The 21,747-nt window shown below is 37.1% G+C and overlaps 1 protein-coding gene and 1 pseudogene across 1 annotated transcript in view; both read left to right on the top strand.

Annotated features, from left to right (window-relative positions):
- The window catches only part of Msh2 (mutS homolog 2), a 44,150-nt gene that overhangs the window by 11,793 nt on the left and 10,610 nt on the right, over positions 1 to 21,747 (top strand). The window contains exons 4-7 of the mRNA XM_015479386.2: positions 1,631 to 1,777; positions 4,223 to 4,372; positions 4,851 to 4,984; positions 15,156 to 15,355. Coding sequence (XP_015334872.2) covers positions 1,631 to 1,777; positions 4,223 to 4,372; positions 4,851 to 4,984; positions 15,156 to 15,355 — 631 coding nt within the window. The remainder of the gene's footprint in view (positions 1 to 1,630; positions 1,778 to 4,222; positions 4,373 to 4,850; positions 4,985 to 15,155; positions 15,356 to 21,747) is intronic.
- On the top strand, positions 5,972 to 7,033 carry LOC125617176 (annotated as a pseudogene).

The following is a 21,747-nucleotide window of genomic DNA, read 5'->3' as shown; positions in this document are numbered from 1 at the left end:
GGGGGGCGGGATGGGGATGGGGATGTAGCTCCGTCAGTGGTTAGTGCTTGTCTAACATGAGGCTCTGGGTTCTATTTCCAGCACCCAGAATAAGCTCTTGTAAGACTTGTTCTACCTAACATCTTTTCTCAGATCTCCCTTTTTCATGTCCTTTCTGCCTTCCTTCATTCCGAAAAAGTAACCATTACAGTAACTATTATTGCATGATATATTAAATAAATAGCATGTAGTTCTTTAGGATTTCTTTGCTTTTAGTAGAGCTGGGATTCTAACCCGTTCCCTGGAACTTGTTAAACAAGAGCTAAACATGAGTTACACCCTCAGACCTAGTATTACATTTTGATATTTCATGTAGGAATTTTAGTCTCTTATTTTACTGATTCTTTTTATTTTAATCAAATTTTGATTGTTCCATTTACATAGACATAATTGTTTAGGTTTTTTTCAGTACTGGGAATTGAACCCAGTGGCTTTTTTCGCTAAGCTACATCCTAAGCTCTTTATTTATGTACACATATATGTGCACATACATGCATACTGTTTTTTGAGACAGGTTCTCCTTAAGTTGTTGATTTACTGATGCTTACCTTGAACTTGTGATCCTCCTGCCCCAGCCGCTGAGATTGTAGGTGTGTGCCACTGTGCCTAGCCATTTAGATATTTTTATTTTATTTTAATTAATTAATTTTATTTAATTTTTGTGATACTGGAGATTGAAACTAGGGGTGCTCTACCACTTAGCTATACCCCCAGCTCTTTTTTTTTTTTTTTTTTTTAATATACCTGGGATTGAACCCAGGGGCACTTAACCACTGAGCCATATCTCCAGCCTTTTTTATTCATTTATCTGTTTATTGGTTGGTTGGTTTTTTTTAAAGATCTAGTCTTAAGTTTTAGGTGGACACAGTATCTTTATTTTGCATTTATGTGGTGCTGAGGATCGAACCCAGTGCCTTGTGTATGCTAGGCGAGCACTCTACCACTGAGCTGGAACCCCAACCCCGCTCCAGCCCTTTTTAATATTTTATTTTAAGACAGGGTCTCGCTAAGTTGCTTAAGCTGGGTTTGAACTCGTGATCCTCCTACCTCAGCTCCAAAACCACTGATATTACAGACTTGTGCCACATTGCCTGGCCCGTTTAGATATTTTTAAAAGGATGTTTCCCTTAAGGAATTTTTTTCAGTTTGTAGGCCTCAAATACCATAAGAACTTCTATGATATAGCAAATCTATGTTAAACATTTTTAGCACAGATAGTATCTAATGCAGTTTTCCATGAGTAATTATATCTGTTAAGTTTGTACTTTGGGTCTGTAATTTTGACAGTGTTATAGCCACATTACTTCATACTTCAAATTTCCATTAAACTTTATATATTTAAAACATGTATATTATTAAGTAATAATGCCAATGGCTATCACGTGTGTAAAAGTTAATAAATATGGGGCTGGGAATCTAGCTCAGCTGTATTGTGTTGCCTAGCATGAGCAAGGTGCCAGGTTTGATCCCCAGTACTCCACCCCCCAAATTAATATGGATTAATATCTATTAAACGGTTGTCACTTTATATTTGTCAGTGTTAACAGCTTTTCTTTTATCATAGTATTTTATAGTATTTTTTATAAAATAGGTTATTCAGAGAGGAGGAATTCTGATCACAGAAAGAAAAAGAACTGACTTTTCCACAAAAGACATTTATCAGGATCTAAATCGGTTGTTGAAAGGCAAAAAGGGAGAACAGATGAACAGTGCTGTCTTGCCAGAAATGGAGAATCAGGTATGTTGATTATTAAATGTGAATTTATTCTTAAATTATAATAGTCACTTTTTAGAAGGTTAACTTTGTGCACTTATATCAAAACCTAAACTGTATATCATTAATATTTAAGCTAATTTCCAAGGAAATGATGGAAAATTTTAAACATAACCCTAAATATAAGTTAATTATATTTAAATGACGCATATCCCTGGGGTATGGAGGGATTTTAGTAGTTTCACATGAGAGAGCTTGATCACCCATCTCAGCTTTATTATTTACCAGCTCTTGGTGTCTTCAATAAATTACTTCACCTTTCTGACAGAGCAGTTTCATTATTGTTAAATTAGTTTATGGAGATTAGTAGGTAATAAAACTGAAAGTTTGTGCAGTACATAATAATTGGATAATAAATGCTACATTTAAGCAATTGAACTAAAAAATTGGCTTGAGTTGTATATGTTCATTGGTGAAAATGAAGATGCTACAGTGTAACTTTCAGTTGGAGTTTCTGTTGCTGGTCAAATCTTAGATGTGTGCATGGCTTTAGAGATGTATTTTTTAGGTAAAATATTGGAAAGTCTTGACTGGATATTTGTGGATTCCTTGTAACAGCCCATGCATTAGTTATAGACTTTAGCAAATAGAGAAAGATAAATGTTATTAAGTAGGAAAAATGGGTACACTAACAATGAAGCTAGTGTTAAGTATATTTTACTTTCTTTCTTTTCTTTTTTTAATGGTTCTAAGGGGGGATTTAACCCATGCCATCACACATGCTAAATACACAGTCTACTATTGAGCCACATCCCTAACCCCTCAAATATATTTTAATAAGTTTAAGTTGTCACTTGATATCAGTTTGATGTATTCAACTTTTTGTTTTCTGTTATAGTGATAACTTAGGCAAAAGGATATATATAAATAATTTAAACTTACTTTGTTTAAATATACATATGGAGGTGTTAGGGTTGTGGCTCAGTGGCAGAGCACTTGCCTAGCATGTGTGAGGCACTGGGTTTTATTCTCAGCACTGCATATAAGTAAATAAAGGTCCATTGATAACTATAAAATATTTTAAAAATAAATGAATATCCATATAGGAAAGTACTTATACCATAAGTATATAACTGAATTTTCTTAAAACTGATCATACCTATACATGAAACAGAATAATAATGGAACCCTAGAAGCTCTTCTTATGCTTCCTTTCCCTACCAGCGATAACCTTGGTTCTAATCTTTAATAGAATAGATTAGTTTTGCTTTTTTTTTTTTTGAACCTAGGAGTGCTTAACCGCTGAGCCACAACCACATACCTTTTTATTTTTATTGAGACAGGGTCTCACTAAGTTGCTAAGGCTGGCTGTGAACTTTTGATCATCCTGCCTCACAGTCTCCCAAGTCACTGGGATTATAGGCATGTGACACCACACCTGACAGTTTCTCCTTACCCTCCAAAGGCATAGAGAAGTTTATTTAGGAAAGTAGATACATATTCAAGAAGAATAGGGCAATCTCAAGAAAGACGCCTTTGGGGCAAAACAAGGAATACACCTTCTTGAGTGCTGGCTATCTCCAGAGGGAGAGAGTCTACGCTGGCAGTTTTGCCTATTTTTGTAGTCTATATAAAGGGAATCATGACTTTCTTTCAAGTCTATTTTTTTCCAGTCAGTATTATGTTTGTAAGATTTATTTATACTGTTTGAGTTCGGCGATTTTGGGGGGATGGGGGTGGTGGTTACTGGGGAATGAACTCAAGGGTACTTGACAACTGAGCCACATCCCCAGCCCTATTTTGTATTAAAAAAAAAAAAAAATTTTTTTTAGAGACAGGGTCTCACTGAGTTGCTTAGTGCCTCGCTTTTTGCTGAGAATTAGAGGGTGTGCCACCATGCCTGGCTTATGTTCAGTTTTATTGTGTTGTACTTCATACTGGAAACTTGCCAGTGTTTATCCATTTTAGTGTTGATGGGCATTTGAGTAATTTCCATTTTTTACTGTTTTATTATTTATGGTACTGGGGCTCATGCATATTAGGCAAGTGCTCTACCACTGAGCTACATCCCCAGCCCTTAGCTATTTTAAATAATTCTGGTATTTCAAGTAATTTTCACTTTCTAAAAATTGCTTTCTAATCTTCATAGATGTATTTAAACTTTTTTTAATATTTATCTTTTAGTTGTAGTTAGACACAACACCCTTATTTTACTTACTTATTTATTTATGTGGTGCTGAGGATGGAACCCAGGGCCTCGAATGTGTTAGGCGAGTGCTCTACTGCTGAGCCACAACCCCAGCCCCATATTTAAACTTTGATTTTCTTGGTTCATATGGGGGAGGAACACCAAGGAAAATGATAATATTCAGAGTTTATTTTCATTCTTCATTTTTTTTTCTTTTTTTTTACTCTCTAGAAGTAGTCCTCCTTGTATAGAAATCTTTCATTTTTAATTCTTAATTTTAGGTTGCAGTTTCATCATTGTCTGCGATAATTAAGTTTTTAGAACTCTTATCAGATGATTCAAATTTTGGACAGTTTGAACTGACTACTTTTGACTTCAGCCAGTACATGAAACTGGATATTGCAGCAGTGAGAGCTCTTAACCTTTTCCAGGTAAAACGTGTGTGTTAAAATTATTAAATAGCTATAAAATGTTTTCCTTTTGTAAATACTGAAAAATCTTATTAAGGAATATGAATGTTTTGAAATATTATTATACTTAGAATATATAAATAATTTTGAATTGCTCTAATTTATTTTTCTACTTCCTAGCTATATATAGATATTTGTCCTAGCATTATGAGTCATTTTGTATATTAACAGAAGTTCTTTAACATTACATTTTGAGATGTTTTTATGTCTAAAATTGCAGTAATTATAAGTGATTTTAGTTTGAGGGAAAATGTATAGTTGAAAATACAGAAAAACAGGTTGAAAGTTGATCTCAGTAGAAGGAATTTTTATTGAAATTTCTCATTTTATATTTGAAGAGTATTATGTGTTCTTTCTCCAAAATTGTTGAGTTATTTTTCATGGCATAGTTTATTTTTCATTAATGGAGTGTGGCACTATTTTATTTTTTGTTCATAAGGGTTCTGTTGAAGATACTTCTGGCTCTCAGTCTCTGGCTGCATTGCTGAATAAATGCAAAACTCCTCAAGGACAAAGACTGGTTAACCAGTGGATTAAGCAGCCTCTCATGGATAAGAAGAGAATAGAAGAAAGGTATTACTGGTGTGCACTTGTGTCACCTTCAAGTAATTGCAGTTATTTCATATGAAGCCACTTCTCGTGTAATTTTGCACTTGTATTTTATCATTTAACTGCATAGAAAGCTATTTATCAATAAAATATTAATCATTTAGATTAATTAAAGAACTTATTTCCTTAAATAAGGTTTTTTAAACTCTAAAAACATAAAAATTTATTAAGTTTTGTTTGTTTGTTTGTTTGTTTTGGTTTATTTTAAAGCATAAGAGCCAGTTTGGTTCAAACTGAATTTTAGGCAGGTTACTCAATGTGTACTTCATAGGGTCGTTAGGATGTGTATAGAAGACTTTCTTTAAAAAAAATTTTTTTTTAAATTTTTATTATGGGGGGTGGAGTACCAGAGAGTGGACTCACATCCCAGCCCTATTTCTTATTTTAGAGACAGGGTCTCACTGAGTTGCTTAGTGCCTTGCTGTTACTGAGGCTAGCTTTGAATTCACAATCCTCTTGCCTCAGCCTCCAGAGCCAATGGGATTACAGGCATGAGCCACCATGCTGGCCTTGTTCTTTTTAGTTAGGGCTTATTCTTTTTAGTTATACACCATCGTAGAATGTATTTGACCTATGAATTTTCAATAGGGTCTGACACATGGGAAGCATTTACTCTTCTTTATTCTAGAAAGGATTGAAGGTGACCTAAACATATTATTTTTAAGGCTAGGGCTATAAGTTCAGTGGTACAGTACCTAGCATTTGGCCTAGAGTTTGATCCCTAGCACTGGGGTTGAGGGTGGGAAGAAGTCTTTGAAAATGAAGAAATAAAAAGATGATTCCATGGGGCTGGATTTGTAGCTCAGTGGTAGAGCGCTTGCCTAGCATGTGTGAGGTACTGGGTTTGAACCTCAACACCAACATTTAAAAAAATAATAGTAAATAAAAGATTAAAAGATAGAGTCGAGGGGTGTCCGCAGAGCTGTGGAACAGCCTTCAGTCACTGCTGCCATGGGAATGCAGGTGGAGACCACCTCCCCTGAGACGGGTGTACTTTCCCAAAGCACGGCCAGACCTTCGTGGTGCACTACACCAGGATGCTTGAAGATGGAAAGAAATTTGATTCTTCCCAGGACTGAAACAAGCCCTTTAAGTTTATGCTAGGCAAACCGGAGGTGATCCGAGGCTGGGAGAAGGGGTGGCCCAGATGTGTGTGGGTCAGAGAGCCAAACTAACCATCTCCCCAGACTATGCCTATGGGCATCATCCCACCACATGCCACTCTGGTCTTCGATGTTACGCTTCTAAAACTGGAGTGACAGAGTGGCTCTTCTCTCAGCTCCCTGTTCTTGGATCTGCCTTGGAGGCATCCGGGCATAATCCTTGCGGAACTTTCCTTGGCATCCCACTACACTTTGTATAAACATCTACTCTGACTGAATATGTTCTGTCATGTTCTGTCACTCAGCTTTGCTTCTGATACCTCCATTTCCTCTTCCCCTTTATCCTTGTATGTGTGTTTACCTAAACTATATGCCATAAACTTTTAAGTTAGTCGTTTTGTTTTTATTTTGGGGTGAAGATTCAGTTTTAGTCTTTTGGATCTAGGTTTCCATTTAAGTACCTTGACAGGTATTAACAGCACAAGTGATGGGTTAACTTTAGAATAGGAATTGGTGTTAGGGGAGATGAGGTTTGCAAGAATATTTTATTTTTGGGCATGAAATTTTTATCTATTATATATGAAACATTCTTGCTGCTGCGCTGCAAAGCCATAACAGATTTGAGACGCTGTGGAGGGCTGAGCTATTCTCCAATGTGAGAAGTGTCCTTGGGTAAAATTAAAAGCCCTACCCAAAACTGCAGTGGAGAGGGGAGAGCCTTTACCTCACCAGCCCTGCCAGCCCTGCCACCCTCCCCTGAATCCATCTTCCTTTTGAAAGAAGATAACTTTCACTGTGATTTTGGACACTATAGGTATCTGTCCCTGGGCCAGGGACCTCTGAAGGCACCTTTGTGACCTGGCTGGTTTTGGTTTTGGATATTTTTTTTTTTTTAATAATTTTAATATTTATTTTTTAGTTTTTTTGGCGGACACAACATCTTTGTTTTTATGTGGTGCTGAGGATCGAACCCGGGCCGCACGCATGCCAGGCGAGCGCGCTATCACTTGAGCCACATCCCCAGCCCGATTTTTTTTTTTTTTTAGTATTTATTTTTTAGTTGTAGTTGGACACAGTATCTTTGTTTTATTTATTTATTTTTATATAGTGCTGAGGGTCAAACCCAGGGACTAGCATGTGCTAGGCAAGCACTCTACCGCTGAGCCACAACCCCAGCCCCTGGTTTTGGTTTTTTTAGGTCCCCCCCTTCTTTCTTTCCTCCATCTTGTGGTTTTTCTAATGGATTTTTAGAACTTTTGTAATATCAAAGTTATTCAAGTTCCACTTTGTAAATTTTAAGAACTTTAATTGAAAGTTTAAATTGAAGGTATTATTTATAGGCTTCAACACCCAATGAAAGCCTGGCCTTTGTGACACATCCTCGAGTGTTCTCTCAGAAAACGCTGCTGGCCACTGCAGCTTAAGCATCCCCTGTCTTTTGATACTTGGCTCTCTGCCAATTTCCAGGTTTCCTGTCTTTTTGTCCCTCAGCCTCTTACCCTTTGCTGTCCAGTGTAATGATTTGGTGAGAGAAATTGTTGCTTTGTCCTGGCTTCCCCCACATCATGTATGAGTTTCATATTTTGCTATTGCAATAAAAGTGCTTTATGCTGGCTTTTCTGAAAGAAAAAAAAAAGATGAATATGCTACTCTAATATGACTAGTGCTTGGATACAGTTTAGTACAGTTTAGTCTTTGTTTAGATAGACATTTAAAAACTTTTAAATGAAGTATAATATACATAAGAGCACAAATCCTAAGTGTATATCTTGAATTTTCACAAAGTTAACATATCTGTGTAACAAACCAGGGCAAGAAAAAATATAACTAGCACCGCCAATCTGCCCATTTTTCATGTTAATTACCATCCCTCCTTATTCTAAGAGTAACCACAGTCCTGACTTCTGGTATCACAGATTGATTATTTTTGTCTGTTTTCTTTAAATAATGTAAAGTTTCTGTTCTCTCTCTTTAAAATTGTTTTTAAAGGAAATGAACGGTAATTAATTTCCAAGGTAATGGTCATTGGTTTTATAGGGTATTTAAAAAGTGGTTTTCTTCTGGCTTAAACTATAGACATGGCTAGTAAACCTGAGATGTCACTCACATATTACTACTATAGTAACATTATTTGGAAGGCAAGCTATGAAAATCTGATCCCTCACCCCCATAAGTAAAGTTAGTTTTGTAGAACAAAGTAATAATTTCCAAAATCTGATTGTCTTGTTTTGCAATGCTGAGGATTAAACCCAGGGCCTCATGCATGGTGGGCAAACATTCTACCTTTGAGCTATACCCTCTGGTACACATACCAAATCTGGTAGTCTTGACAAGTGGAGGAGACTTATTTATTAGAAATAACATCTAGGAGTGTAGCTTTATAAGTTAGAATTTTATCTGCTGACTAACTCAAGTGTATGGTAAAAGAAATACTTTTTTTTCCTTCTTGGTGAGAATTTTTTTTTTTTTTTAACCAGCAAATAGGAAAGCCTGTGATTTTTCAAGGCCAAGTATGGAAATTCCAGAGTAGGAAGATCAAGTTACATTCTTGTTGTTTGGACAATCTCCTTGTTTTTATCACCCTTTCATAACTCTACTTGATGTGGTAACCCCATATTTCTTAGTTTAAGCCATTCTGGTAATCCTCAAATCTGTTTTGTCTCTAAATCTTTTGATCTTCCTTCAGGATTACAGGGGGAAAATATCAGATTTCTCTTTTCTTTCCTTGCTCTCTCACAATCCCTCCCTCCCTCCTTTCCTTTCTCATCTGACCCAAGGCCTTACACAAGTTTTTGTTTCTTACTGTCATTGTTTTGGGGTGATTTTTCAGGAGGGAAGGTACTGGGGATTGAACCCAAGGGCACTTTACCCACTGAGCCACATCCCTAGCCCTTCTTTTTTGGGGGGTGGGGGTATTGGGGATTGAACTCAGGGGCACTCGACCACTAAGCCACACCCCCAGCCCTATTTTCTATTTTATTTAGAGAGAGGGTCTCACTGAGTTGCTTAGCATCTTGCTTTTTGCTGAGGCTTGCTTTGGACTCAAGATTCTCCTGTCTCAGCCCCCTGAGCCACTAGGATTACAGGTGTGCGCCACCGTGCCTGGCCCTTTTATTTTTTATTTTGAAACAGAATCTTGCTAAGTTGCCAAGGGCCTTGCCACGTTGCTGAGACTGGTTTGAACTTGGGAACCTCCTGCCTTAGCCTCCTGAGTGACTGGAATTACAGGTGTGCGCCACTTTATGTGACTTTTTAATTACTGTAAAGAGGTTAGGATTTAGCAAGGCCCTGAATCAACTTACCAAGACCCTGTCTTAAAATAAAAATTTAAATGGGCTGGGTATGTAGCTCAGTGATTAAGCACCCCTGGGTTCAATCCCTGGTACCAAAAAAAAAAAAAAAAAAAAAAGATTAAGAGAAGGTGGAGTGATACTGGTGTTTACTATGTCCCTGATACTTGGTTTTAATATGGTGGAGAGTAGGTTTAAATTTCCTGGCTGATTCTAGAGCCAGCCTATTCCTTTTTTTTTTTTTTTTTTTCCTTTTTTTATTTTTAGTTGTTGATAGACATTTATTTTATTTATTCTTATGTGGTGCTGAGGATTGAGCCCAGTGCCTCACACGTGCTAGGCAAGTACTGTACCACTGAGCTACAACCCTGGCCTTCATCCCATTATCTTTGTACTATATTGCTCCTATCAGTTCTATTTAATTTGATTGCAATTGTATTTTTTTTTTCCTTGCAGCCTTATAAATATGTTGTCCTACATTTTCATTAAACTCTTCTAAAGATAAACCAGATATACTGGTTTTAAAGAAATGACAGAACGTTGACTTTAAAAATATCTAGTTTCATGGTTAATTTCATAATTAGTTGAAATTTCAGGGATTAATGATCTTAAAATCTTACCTTGTATACCAGTCAATTTGTAGGTGAGTATTGTTTCAGTTTGTATACAGCTGAGATATTTCATTCAGATTGATGGTATAGGATGTTATGTCAATAGTAACTTTGACACTTTTGAAATTGTGATTTGCAAGTGGCATTGTCATGGAAACAGCTGAGCAGTCTTCTTTTTTCTTTTAGCTAGAAACATAAACTGACACTGTAATTATTTCTGAAATGGTATACTGAATAGACTTGTGAAACTAGCAATTTATTAAACTTTACATGATATCTGAACCAAAGACTGAAGGGGAGTGTATATTGCTTTGTGGGTTTTTTTTTTTTTTTGTTGTTGTTGTTGTTGTTTTGTGTTTATTTTTAAAAAGCTTCCACAGTTTCTTTGCTTAAGGGCTGGAGATATAGCTTAGTGGCAGAGTGTGTGGCCCTGGGTTCAATCCCCAGCATTGCAAATAAACAAATAAATTAAAAAAAATAATTTCTTTGTTCATTTTACTTCTTTCTTAATGCTCTTATTGGAACTTTATAAATGAAAATTGGGAAATAACTTGAAGTTCATTTTTTAAGTTAGAAATTACCCAATGTAAGACTGACATATTCCTTTGGATATTATAATTACTATATGGCTTTTTAATTTGGTGGCTTAGGAAGGAAAGGAGGAGGATGGTTGTTTGTGAAATTTTGAAAATTGTTAGAAAATGAGTGTGGGTATAGTATGTGTGAAGTCAATTTTAGAGAATTTGTCCATGGCAAAGGAAGACTTAATTCATGATAAAGATTTGTTCAGGATAAAACATTTTGAATCATTTGGAAGTGGTTTGAATGTCTTTAAGATCATTTAGCATAAGCTAGAGATATCACCTTTATTCATGGGCTTTGGGGAAATAACACAGAGGAAAAAGATTATGTATCTTCAATGTAGGAAGTTTTTGTTCTCAGAAGTACTTGTCAATGGTGCATCTCTTTGTTGGTTTTTTTATTTATTTAATCTTTATACTCCCTGTTTCCCGGTTCACAATACTACCATCCTGGGGTTTTTTAGAACCCCTCTCCCACTGGTTTTCTGTTATTCAAGTTTGCTTATAGTTTTTGGCTATTTTTAAGATTCAAATAAGAAGTTATACTGTTGCTGTTTGAGAGAAAGAAGTTTATAATATTGTTGGCAAACAGATTTGTGAAAGTATAAAAGTGCATTTATGGTTCTTTGTTAATGGCTTCTTATCATTGCTGTCTCAGAATTTAATTATTATTTTTTGGACCAGCGATCGAACCCAGTGGTGCTTAGTCACTGAGCTATATACCCAGCCCCTTTATAGAATATTTTATTTTGAGATAGGGTCTTCCTGAATTGCCTGGGCTGTCCTTGGGATCCTCTTGCCTCAGTCTCAAATTGGGATTACAGTTGTGTGCCACCACGCCCAGCATTTAACTTTTTATTTACTTAAAAATGTCTGCATGGTCATTGTTTTTTAAAAAAGACAAATAAGAAAAGCATTCACTCTACTTGCTCATGGTGGTAGTCACTTTTAACAGTTTAGTATATCTCCTTATCATCTAGGTCATGCACCTGTGCGTACACAGAAAAAATAGATACCTTAAATAATATCAGGTCATGTAAATACAACTTGCTTTTTTTCCTTATCTTTTTTGTCATCCTGGACATTGAACCCAGAGTCTCATGAATGCTAGGTAAGAATTCTACCACAGAGCTTTACCTACAGCTTGATTTTTTTTCTCTCTCTTTTTTTTCTAAATAATATCTTCAGGGTTATTTGTTTTGTTTTTCTAGTATTAGGAATTGAACCCAGGGTGCTTTATTGCAAGCTATATCCCCAACCCTTTTTATTTTATTTATTCACATTCATTCATTTATTTTTGGTACTGGGGATTGAACCCAGGGGTGCTTAACCACTGAGCAACACCTCCAGCCCCACCCCCGTTTTTTAAAAAAATTCTGTGAGAGGTTCTCACTAAGTTGCTTAGGGCTTTGCTAAGTTGCTGAAGTTGGCTCTGAACCTTTGATCCTCCTGCCTAGTAGCTTCCCTAGTAGCTGGAATTACAGATGTGTGCCACCATACCCAGCTATAAGGTTTGTTTTCCATTTTATTATGTATCTATTGCATTTAAGATAATTTTAATTTCTAGACATTTTGTGAATGGGTAAGATATCATGTGATATAAAACAGTTCTGAGAGGCACAAAATTGACTTTTTCCTTTACACAGAACTGTTTCAGTTCACAGGTGGGAATATACAGACACCTTTTTTATATAGGGAAGAAAAGAATTTACTTATTTCAATGGTGTTCATTACATATGAGAACTAGAATGGGTAAGATGCATAAGAAGATTCTCATCAGAAATATATTCCCTATGGCTTTTGTTGTTTACCTGAGAATGTCCAAGGGTTATAGGAGTTTAGAGAAGGAAGAGAGAAAACAGATGAGGGTGTAGGTCAGCCAGCAATGGGTTTCTTTCATTCTTTTTTTTTTTTTTAAACCTCCCCTTGCTTTATTTAATATTTATTTTTTAGTTGTAGTTGGACACATTACATTAATTAATTAATTTATTTATTTATTTATTATGTGGTGCTGAGGCTTGAACCCAGGGCCTTGCATGTGCTAGATGAGTGCTGTACTGCTGAACCACAACCCCAGCCCCTCGAAATAATTTTGATGCTGGTGATCCTTGAATCAAACTTGGAGAAACCCAGTTAAAGGCCATGACTTAGCTAGGAATTGGATTGTGTGACTTAATTACATCCATTATTTGCTTTTTTTTTTTTTTAAAATATCTAGATGCCGTTGAAATCTTTTGGAGAACTGGATGTGGTGGTACATATCTCCGATCCCAGATACTAGGGAATCTAAGACACAAAAATCCAAGTTCAAGGCCAGGCTTGCAGCTTAGCAAGACCCTGTGTCAAAATAAAAAGACTGAAGTTGTAACTCAGTGGCATAGCGCTTGACTAGCATGTACAAGGCCCTGGGTTTGATCCTCAGTGTTATAAAAACAGAAAAGAAAAAGAAAAGCTTTTTGGTTTTTGGTTTTGGTACCAGGGATTGAACCCAGGGGTTTAACCACTGAGTCACATCTCCAGCCCTCTGTTATATTTTATTTAAAGAAAGGGTCTTGTTGAGTTGCTTTAGCATCTGACTAAGTTGCTGAGAGCTGGCTTTGAACTGGAGATCCTCCTACTTTAGCCTTCCAAGTCACTGGGATTACAGGCATGTGACATCACTCCTGGCTCAAGTTCCTTAAACCAGTGGTTCTCAAAGTGGAACAGTTTTCTCCCCATACTCCAGGAGATGTTCATAAATGTCTACAGATAGAAGCCAAGGATACTGTTAAATAAGCACAGAATAGGCTGTTACAACAAAGAACTAACTAGCCTGAATTGTCAGTATTACTGAGAGTCAGAAACCATGCTTTCAGATATATGGTCATTAAATGATTACTCCAAGGGTAGAATATTTTTTCCCTCAAATAACAAGCTGGCACGAACATTTTGATGCATGAATTATAAACTCTGATGGAGAGATCAATAAGTAGTTTAGAGGTTAGAAAGCTGATTTGTTTCCTTTTCCTGTAGTTGTTCATCAGACAGCATTCAGAATCAAATAATTCATTGTACCCGTGGTCTCCAGAAAGCTTCTCTAAAGCTATTGCTAGAGATATATAACATGTACAGGAATTTTTTTTTTATTATTTTTTTCTCTTCTCAGTACCAGAGACTGAACCCAGGGACACTTAACCACTGATCCACATCACCAGCCCCTTTTTATATTTTATTAGAGACAGGGCCTCACTGAGTTGCTTAGGGCCTTGCTAAGTTGCTGAGGCTGGGTTTGAACTCATATCCTCCTGCCTCAGTCTCCTGAGTCACTGGGATTACAGGTATTCGCCACCGCACTGGGTATTTTTCTTATTCTTTTTCCCTTTGTTCTTGAGTTTGAACCCTGGTCCTCTTGCATGACTAACCAATTGCTCTACCATTGAGCCCAGTCCCAGGAATAATTTTTCCTATCTTCTGTTAACAATTTGCCTTTCATCTGTTAGTTAAGTAATACATACAACATTGTTTTTCAAATGGCAAGTTGTGACTCAGAGGTGGGTTGGAAATTTAGCATTGTAGGTGATAAAACAGTTTTTTTCTTTCTTTTGAGTCCTGGAATCAACCCAAGGTCTTAAGCATGTCACTAACACTGAGCTACACTTTCAACCCTGAAGAGCATTTTTGACAAGAAAATGAAAATAACAGCACATTACAGTAGAAGTAGCACATTACAGTACAAGTAGAAGTGGAAAGCCTCTGATTTCCGACAGATTTCAAAAGCAGTATGTACTACATATTCTAGTTTTTGAAACAGACATGTTATTTATTGACTTTGTCTGACAAGAGATAATTTAAAAAAGTATTCTAAAAATTAAAAAGCTTCTGATAAAATATAGGATTTGACAGTACTGCTGAACTGTAATTTTGTTTAAGTATCACTGTTTACATGTAAAACAATGTGTTAGTAACAGTCTTGTCCCAGTAATGAAATTCATCAATTTAAGAAATATCAGTTCGAAAGGGTGTGTGTTGGTTCATGCTGTAGTCCCAGAGACTCAGGAGGCTGAAGCAGGAGGGTTGCATGTTTGAGGCCAGCGTTGGCAATAGAGAGACCTGTCTCAGAATTTTAAAAAGGGCTCCAGGGTTCAATCTCCAGTACCTGTGGGGGGGATGGAAGATGGGGGGGGGTAGTAAATTGGATGAAAGTAAAAAAAAAAAAATTGGGTATATCTCAGTATCTTATGGTACGACTTGATGATTTGTTATCTAACCAGGAAATTTTTGACTCAGCCCTATGGAGCCTTTTTACCCTCTTTTAAAAAAGCTAACATTTTAGAATATATTCAGGCTTTTTACAAATGGGATTTTTGAGTTTGTTTAATTTGGACTTAAGAGCCTAGTTGACAGATTGGTTTTTTTGTTTTTTTTATTTTGGGGGGATGCTTAGGATTGAACCCAGGGCTTCACACATGGTAGGCAGGCTATCTACCACTGAGCTACATCCTCAACCCTTGGTGACAGGTTTAACTTTACATTAAAATATTTACTATTCATTTTCATGTAATTAATTTCAGATTAAATTTAGTGGAAGCTTTTGTAGAAGATGCAGAATTGAGACAAAGTTTACAAGAAGATTTACTTCGCCGATTCCCAGATCTTAACCGACTTGCCAAGAAATTTCAAAGACAAGCAGCAAACCTTCAAGATTGTTACCGACTCTATCAGGGCATAAACCAACTCCCTAATGTTATACAGGCTCTGGAAAAATACGAAGGTAACATGATTTTGTTTTTTGTTTTCCTTCACTCTTACCTGGCAGATGTTGGTGCTAATGACTCCCACTTACCACACATTGTTTTTCTGATAGTTTTGTATTAATATATGCTTCGTGGCAGGAGATATCATGGGGCATCCAGCACCCACCAGGATAATTTTCCTGCTCAGGAGTGATGAGCCACCCGAGAAAAGAAAGTCTGAGATAATTAATGGAGAATTAAGTGCCAAAGCCAAATATTAAGTTCAAAGATGGGGGGTGCCTGATAGTTTCTCCAGTCCACATAGGAGCTAGAACAGAACAACTAGAAAATGGCTCTGGTCCTTTATTTAAGGGAGAGTACATCAAAGGCAGGGATAGTGTTTCAGCAGGTGGAGTCTTGTTTCATGATGGCTTTCGATCAACAGGTTGATTGGCATCTTGGAAAGCCACACCCATCTCTGAGAGGCTGTGTGTCTATGTGGCTCCAGCAGATTACTCAAACTCCAGTGCAATGCTGAACCTGGCAGGGCTAGGTAGAATATCACGTGTATTGGATAGTCTCAAACCAGCAGGAGTGCTACTGAAAGTTCCCAGATACTAGGCTTCCCTACCTAGTGGCTTCCGTGGTAATTTGGTTCATGCAGAGTTCATGGATGTCTTCCGACAATGAGACAAGTTAGAATTTTTGTTGTTTTAAAAATAAATTTTAAAATTACTGCATTTATTATTAATGGGTTAATTGCACTAGTAGTGGCAGTTAAATAGGATTTGATTACTAAAGAAAACTCAGGACTCATAATGACAGTACTTAGAATTGTATAGTTTACAATATTATAGGGAAAGGAGAAAGTCCAGCAACACCATTAAAGTAAAGATGTATATCATGGCTAAAAGCTGTCACAGTCAATGTCTTTCCTTTTGAAAAGTTCATGGTGGTGTGCACTTTTTCAAGATATGGGTGCAGAACACCTTGGAACCAGGGATCCCAAAGTAGAGTCTTGGGTAGACTATATTTTTTACTGGTCAAGGGGGTATATTGCCATTTGGTAGCTAGCCTGTGCAGCATTGCCCTCTGAGGGGAGCCTTTATTGAGAGCAGGTGCAAATCATTTATCACAATAAACAATGCTGATAAACCAAACAAACCGTCCCAAATATCCCTGGACGCATAATTATAAAATAGCCATATTAATCAGTGTTTCATCCCTTGGCCAGCAGTCCTTGCCATGAAAGAATCTTAACAATATAGAGCAGGCAAAGCCAGGCAGAGTGGTATATGCCTGTTGTCCTGGCTACTTGGGAGGCTGAGGTGGATCACTTAAGTTCTGGGATCAGCCCAGCAACACAGTGAGGACCCATCTCAAATCTCTATCCCATCAAAAGCCCAGCAGACTTATTTCAGACCTGCCAGAATTAACCCCCACAGCACACCTATGACAGAAAGTTATGGCAAAAAAAGTGCTCTCTTAGCAGTAGAGGTTGAAACAAATTCAAGTAAAGTGATCAATGTCACTCACTTTAATCAACATACAGTTGATTAATATATTATTGGTTAATAAAATGAAAGTTGCTTGACAAATGTAGCTCCCCCAACCTCCTTAGTACTGGGCATCAAACCCTGGTGCTTTACCATTGAGCTACATCCACAACCCTTTTTATTTTTTGAAGCAGAGTCTTGCTAAGTTGCAGAAATTGGCCTCAAACTTGAGATCCTCCTTGACTTGGCCTCCTGAGTCACCGGAATTATAGAAATGTACCATTACATCCAGCCAAATAATTTTAATTAAGTAAATGTGAGTTTCTGCAACAACTTTAGTTATTATTGTGTTATTATATTTAATATATAAAGCATTTTAAGCTTTAGTTAAAAGTCTGCATCCATTTGAACTATTAAAACATACCTTAGGGGCTGGGGATGTAGCTGAGAGGTAAAGTGCTTACTAGCATATGTGAGGCCCTGGGTTCATTTCCCAAAGCCACAAAACAAAAATATATCTTTTAAGTGTTATGGGAACTTTATTTATTTATTTAATTTCTTTTGGTGCTGGGGATTGGACCCAGGGCCTTGTGCATGCCAGGCAAGCACTCTATCAACTGAGCTATATCCCCAGCCTTATATTTTGTTTTTATTTTGCAGACAGATTTAAAGAAATTGAACTTTATGATGACAGAATACATAACTATAGATTCAACTTAAATTTTATGGTGACCCTTTTCCCTATCTAACATAAAAGGTAGCTAAGTGCTTATCCTCTCATAGTACCTGTGTTATAAAGAATATTACCATTCTGGTCAAGAATCTTTGTTAGACTGGTAAGACTTTGAGCCCTTGCATTTAGTTACACCAGTGTTGAATTAAATAAAATGGGTCTTGAAACTTTCCTGCTCCACACTTCTTTAGTTTTGGCTTAGCCAGTCACTTATTTTCTTTTCCTCTATCCTATAAATGAATATCTTTTACTTTGCTTTTCTTTTTTCTTTTTTGATTTTACTTTGCTTTTTTGATTTCATGATCTTTCATCTGATTGCAATAGATTACTGAAAATGAGTTTATTGTCAAGTACTAGATTGACAATTCAAGATTGAACTTGTGTATAAAGAAGATAGCTCTTTAGACAATGCAGTCTGACAACTTAAATCAGCTAATTTGGATCTTTTCTTGTCTCATGTATCTCCTTCCTCACACAATAAATAACTATCTTTTTATTACTGAGAAAGTACTGGCCTTGAGTGAAGAACTCTCTTAATTTCCTATCTCCCCTCCTGCAGTCACCTGCACAGCATCAATAAGGGATTCTCAAGTAGGGGCAGCTGGAGATGAAAAAACATTGAGACAGAGGAAATACAGACATTATCAAGTAAAGCTGGGGCCAGGTGGGACACTGCACTCTGGAGAAATAGTGACCCAGAACTAGCTCTGCACGTTTATTATATAGGGTCTCATAATCAGGAAATCAAACTATAGGGGCATTGTAAATTGTTTAAGGATAATGAATTGTCTAAGGCTTCTTTGTGCACTAAAAAGTTACAGAACTAGAAACATTTTTTGCAACTCTACTTTTGCAGGGCTAGGAACATTCTACTGCTCCAGGAAACCCATTGTCCTGGGACATCTGATAACTGTTAGTGTCTGTGCTGAGAGTCAAAGCTAATAATCCTCGCCTTTGGCAAGGAATATTTCCCAGGCTTGGCTTTTGCCAATGCTGAAGATCAGCCAAAGACCAGGGACTCGTTTGCTCTCCACACCCTCCCTATTCCTTTCCTTCTGTATTAGTCAACTCTTTCATCACTGTGACCAAAAGACCAAATAAGAACAATAGAAAAGGAAAAGTTTATTCACACATACACACACAAAAATCTCAACATTTTCATTTTTTATAGCAAACAGATTGACTTCTGTTTTTTTTCCCCCAGTACTAGGATTGAACCCAGGGGGGCGCTTAACCGCCCAGCCACATCCCCAATTCTTTTTTTTTTTTTTTAATTGAGACAGGGTCTTTCTAAGTTGCTGAGGCTGCCCTTAAACTTTGGAATCTCCTGCCTCAGCCTCCTGAGTTGCTGGGATTACAGGCATGTGCCACCACACCCAGCTGCATTGACTTTAAATCCCAACTCTTCCTCTTCCAATTATATATACTCTTCTGGAATGAAGCATTGGTAGAACTATTTTGTAAATAAGATGGATGTTCTCATGCTTTCTGATTATGTTGATAGAACATGGACAAATAACTTTTATTTTTAGAACCTGGCTTTACCGAATGCCTTGCAGCATTGCTATGTAGTACCAGGGTTAACCTGTCCTTTCATGTTTTATGCTTTAGGGCCGCTGTTATACTTCTATGAACATAGGTTCTGTTGTGCATCTTCTTCCTGAAGAGCCCGGTTTCGATGCAGTTGAAGACCATCTTTGAACATTATTCTGTTCTTTAGCTTCTTCAACTCTGTCAGCAGTGTGGTAGCACTTTTTCATCAGCAGAAGTGGCCTCTTCATTTTCTTTCCAAATTTATCCCTTTATCCATAACCATCCCTTACTTGTAGTTAAGTGGTTCAGTATCACTCCTTTCAGAGGATCCCTTTCTGAAGTCTCTGTATATGCTCAGTGCTTTCTCAGTAATGTGGTGCTGTCATTTGAAGCATGTTTTGTCCGTGTCTTCCACCCAAAAATTTAGTGCTTTTTCATTCCTAAGTGCTTCCCATACAGTGCGGCCATGCTTTTGCTGTTTGAGGTAAAAATAATCATTTTATGGCTTCTCTTTGGCAAATATGAATTGCCAGCATCACTACTCTTAGGTTTTGGAGCCTTAGAATTGTAAAATAAATAAGTTGTAAAATAAAAAGTACTTGAACATCACAAGTTGATCTGATAACTGAGATGACTAGTAAGTGACTAATAGGCAAGTAGTTTCTACAGTGTAGTTAGCGGGACAAGAGGATGATTCACACCAAGGATGGACTGGCACAGATTTCACACTACTCAGAATACTGTGCGATTTAATCTTCTGTATTATTTCTGGAATTATCCATTTAATGTTTTTGGACCATGGTTGAACATGGGTAACTGAAACAAGCCAAATAAAACCACAGATAGAGGAGAACTGCTGTATACAAAAGCATACATAAACCCTCCCCACAACTCCCAAAGGGAAGAAGTACTGCTCTGCATGTTTGGGTGATTTTCCTTGCCCTCTGGGAAAGTTAATAGGAGTTAGGAATTGGGGCTGAGGGTAACTTGGCTTTCTTCCTTATGTTCCTGAACACATGCATGTCTTAATATACCCAATGAAAGTTTTCTAACAGGTCAATAATTCCCTTCTTTTTGGCATTACACTTAAGTTACACAAAACCTATGAGGGCTCATAACATTTGAATCGAGTGCTGCCCATTGTGGGTTTGGCAGCTGATGTTCAATTAAGGTATTTGAAACCACTTAGGCGGGGAGGCATTAGAGGGGGTTATGGTGTTAGAGCTCTCTTCTTCCTCTTGCACAGAATATTTGAGAATTAGGTATATACCCTAGTCATTGGGAAATTAACTCTCAAGTTCTTTTGAAAAAACATGGAGTGACATGAACTCAGCATATTGATTTCATAGACAAAAAACAAAAGTGGGACTGATTAATAAAGAAAATAAAACATAGGATTGCGAGATCAAAGCCAGCCTTAGCAAAAGCGAGGTGCTAAGCAACTCAGTGAGACCCTGTCTCTGAATAAAATACAAAATAGGGCTTGGAATGTGGCTTAGTGGTCAAGTGCCCTTGAGTTCTATCCTTGGTATCAAAAAAAGAAAAGAAAGCAAATGTACTATCTTTAAAAGTAAAATCACGATTAAAAGTTTTTAATACATATTATATAGGGATTGCTGTGATGTTCTTGGTTTTTGATTATCTCTAGGTTTAATGTTATTTTTAAAAAAGACCCAAAACAAAAAAACCTGAAAGCAAGGTAGATTTGCAGGCAGCAGGGGGCAGCAACAGTATTGCAAGTGGATTTGCATTGAGGTACAAAGATTAATAGGAGACCTTTAGTCATTTCTCTTAAGTTTAAAGCACATTAATTCCATAATTTGTAGGAAAAGGCCCCGTTTCTTCACATGGCCAGGCTTCTGCTACTCTGTTCAGTCTTCCCTATATTCTCTTTTCCTCCCTTGTATTCCTTCTTCTGTACCCTTTGTCTTAGTACAATATTATCAGTCTCCAGATATGTCACCTCTTTTATGCTTTTGTATGTCTTAAAGGTCCTATACTACTTTTGTCACCTTGATACCCGCCTCCCCCGAGTAAACTTTGTAAGATTGAGCCATTCTGTCTTATGAGGCTGTTCCCATGCAGAGTTAAAGATTTCTTTCTCCAGTTTTCTTAACACTCTGTGCTTATCTCCAGTGCTTTTCCTCCTTTCCCTCTCTCTCTTTCTCTCCTTTATTATGGGGGGGTTGTATGGGGGTGTTGTTATTGGGGATTGGACCCAGGGCCTAGTGCCCTACACTGAGCTACATCCCCAGACCTTATCTCTGTTATTTCTTAAACCCTAAAAAAACAAAGATAAGGTACTATCACATATTTATTTGATTGCTAGGAAATAAACATAAAAGTGAATTGTTTGGCATTTCTGGAATGTAGGTATTAAAAGGAATCTGCTTTATTTACTTAGCACTTTTTAAATTTTAGCCAATGGATTTTGTATTTTGGAAATATTGTCTTTAAATTTTATCTTTTTCAGTTTATGAGAAGTGGCATAAGGTTAGGTGGTACATGCATGTAATTCCAGCAGCTCTGGAGGCTGAGGCAGGAGGATCATGAGTTCAAAGCCAGCCTCAGCAACTGTGAGGCACTAAGCAACTCAGTGAGACCTTGTCTCTAAATAAAGTACAAAATAGGGCCCGGGATGTGACTCAAGTGCCCTTTAACCCAGTAC

The sequence above is a fragment of the Marmota marmota genome, unplaced genomic scaffold, assembly GCF_001458135.2.
Source record: "Marmota marmota marmota unplaced genomic scaffold, marMar, whole genome shotgun sequence".
Lineage (NCBI taxonomy): Eukaryota > Metazoa > Chordata > Mammalia > Rodentia > Sciuridae > Marmota > Marmota marmota.
Note: the sequence above shows the minus strand (reverse complement) of the source record. Positions and strands in the feature narration are given on the sequence as shown.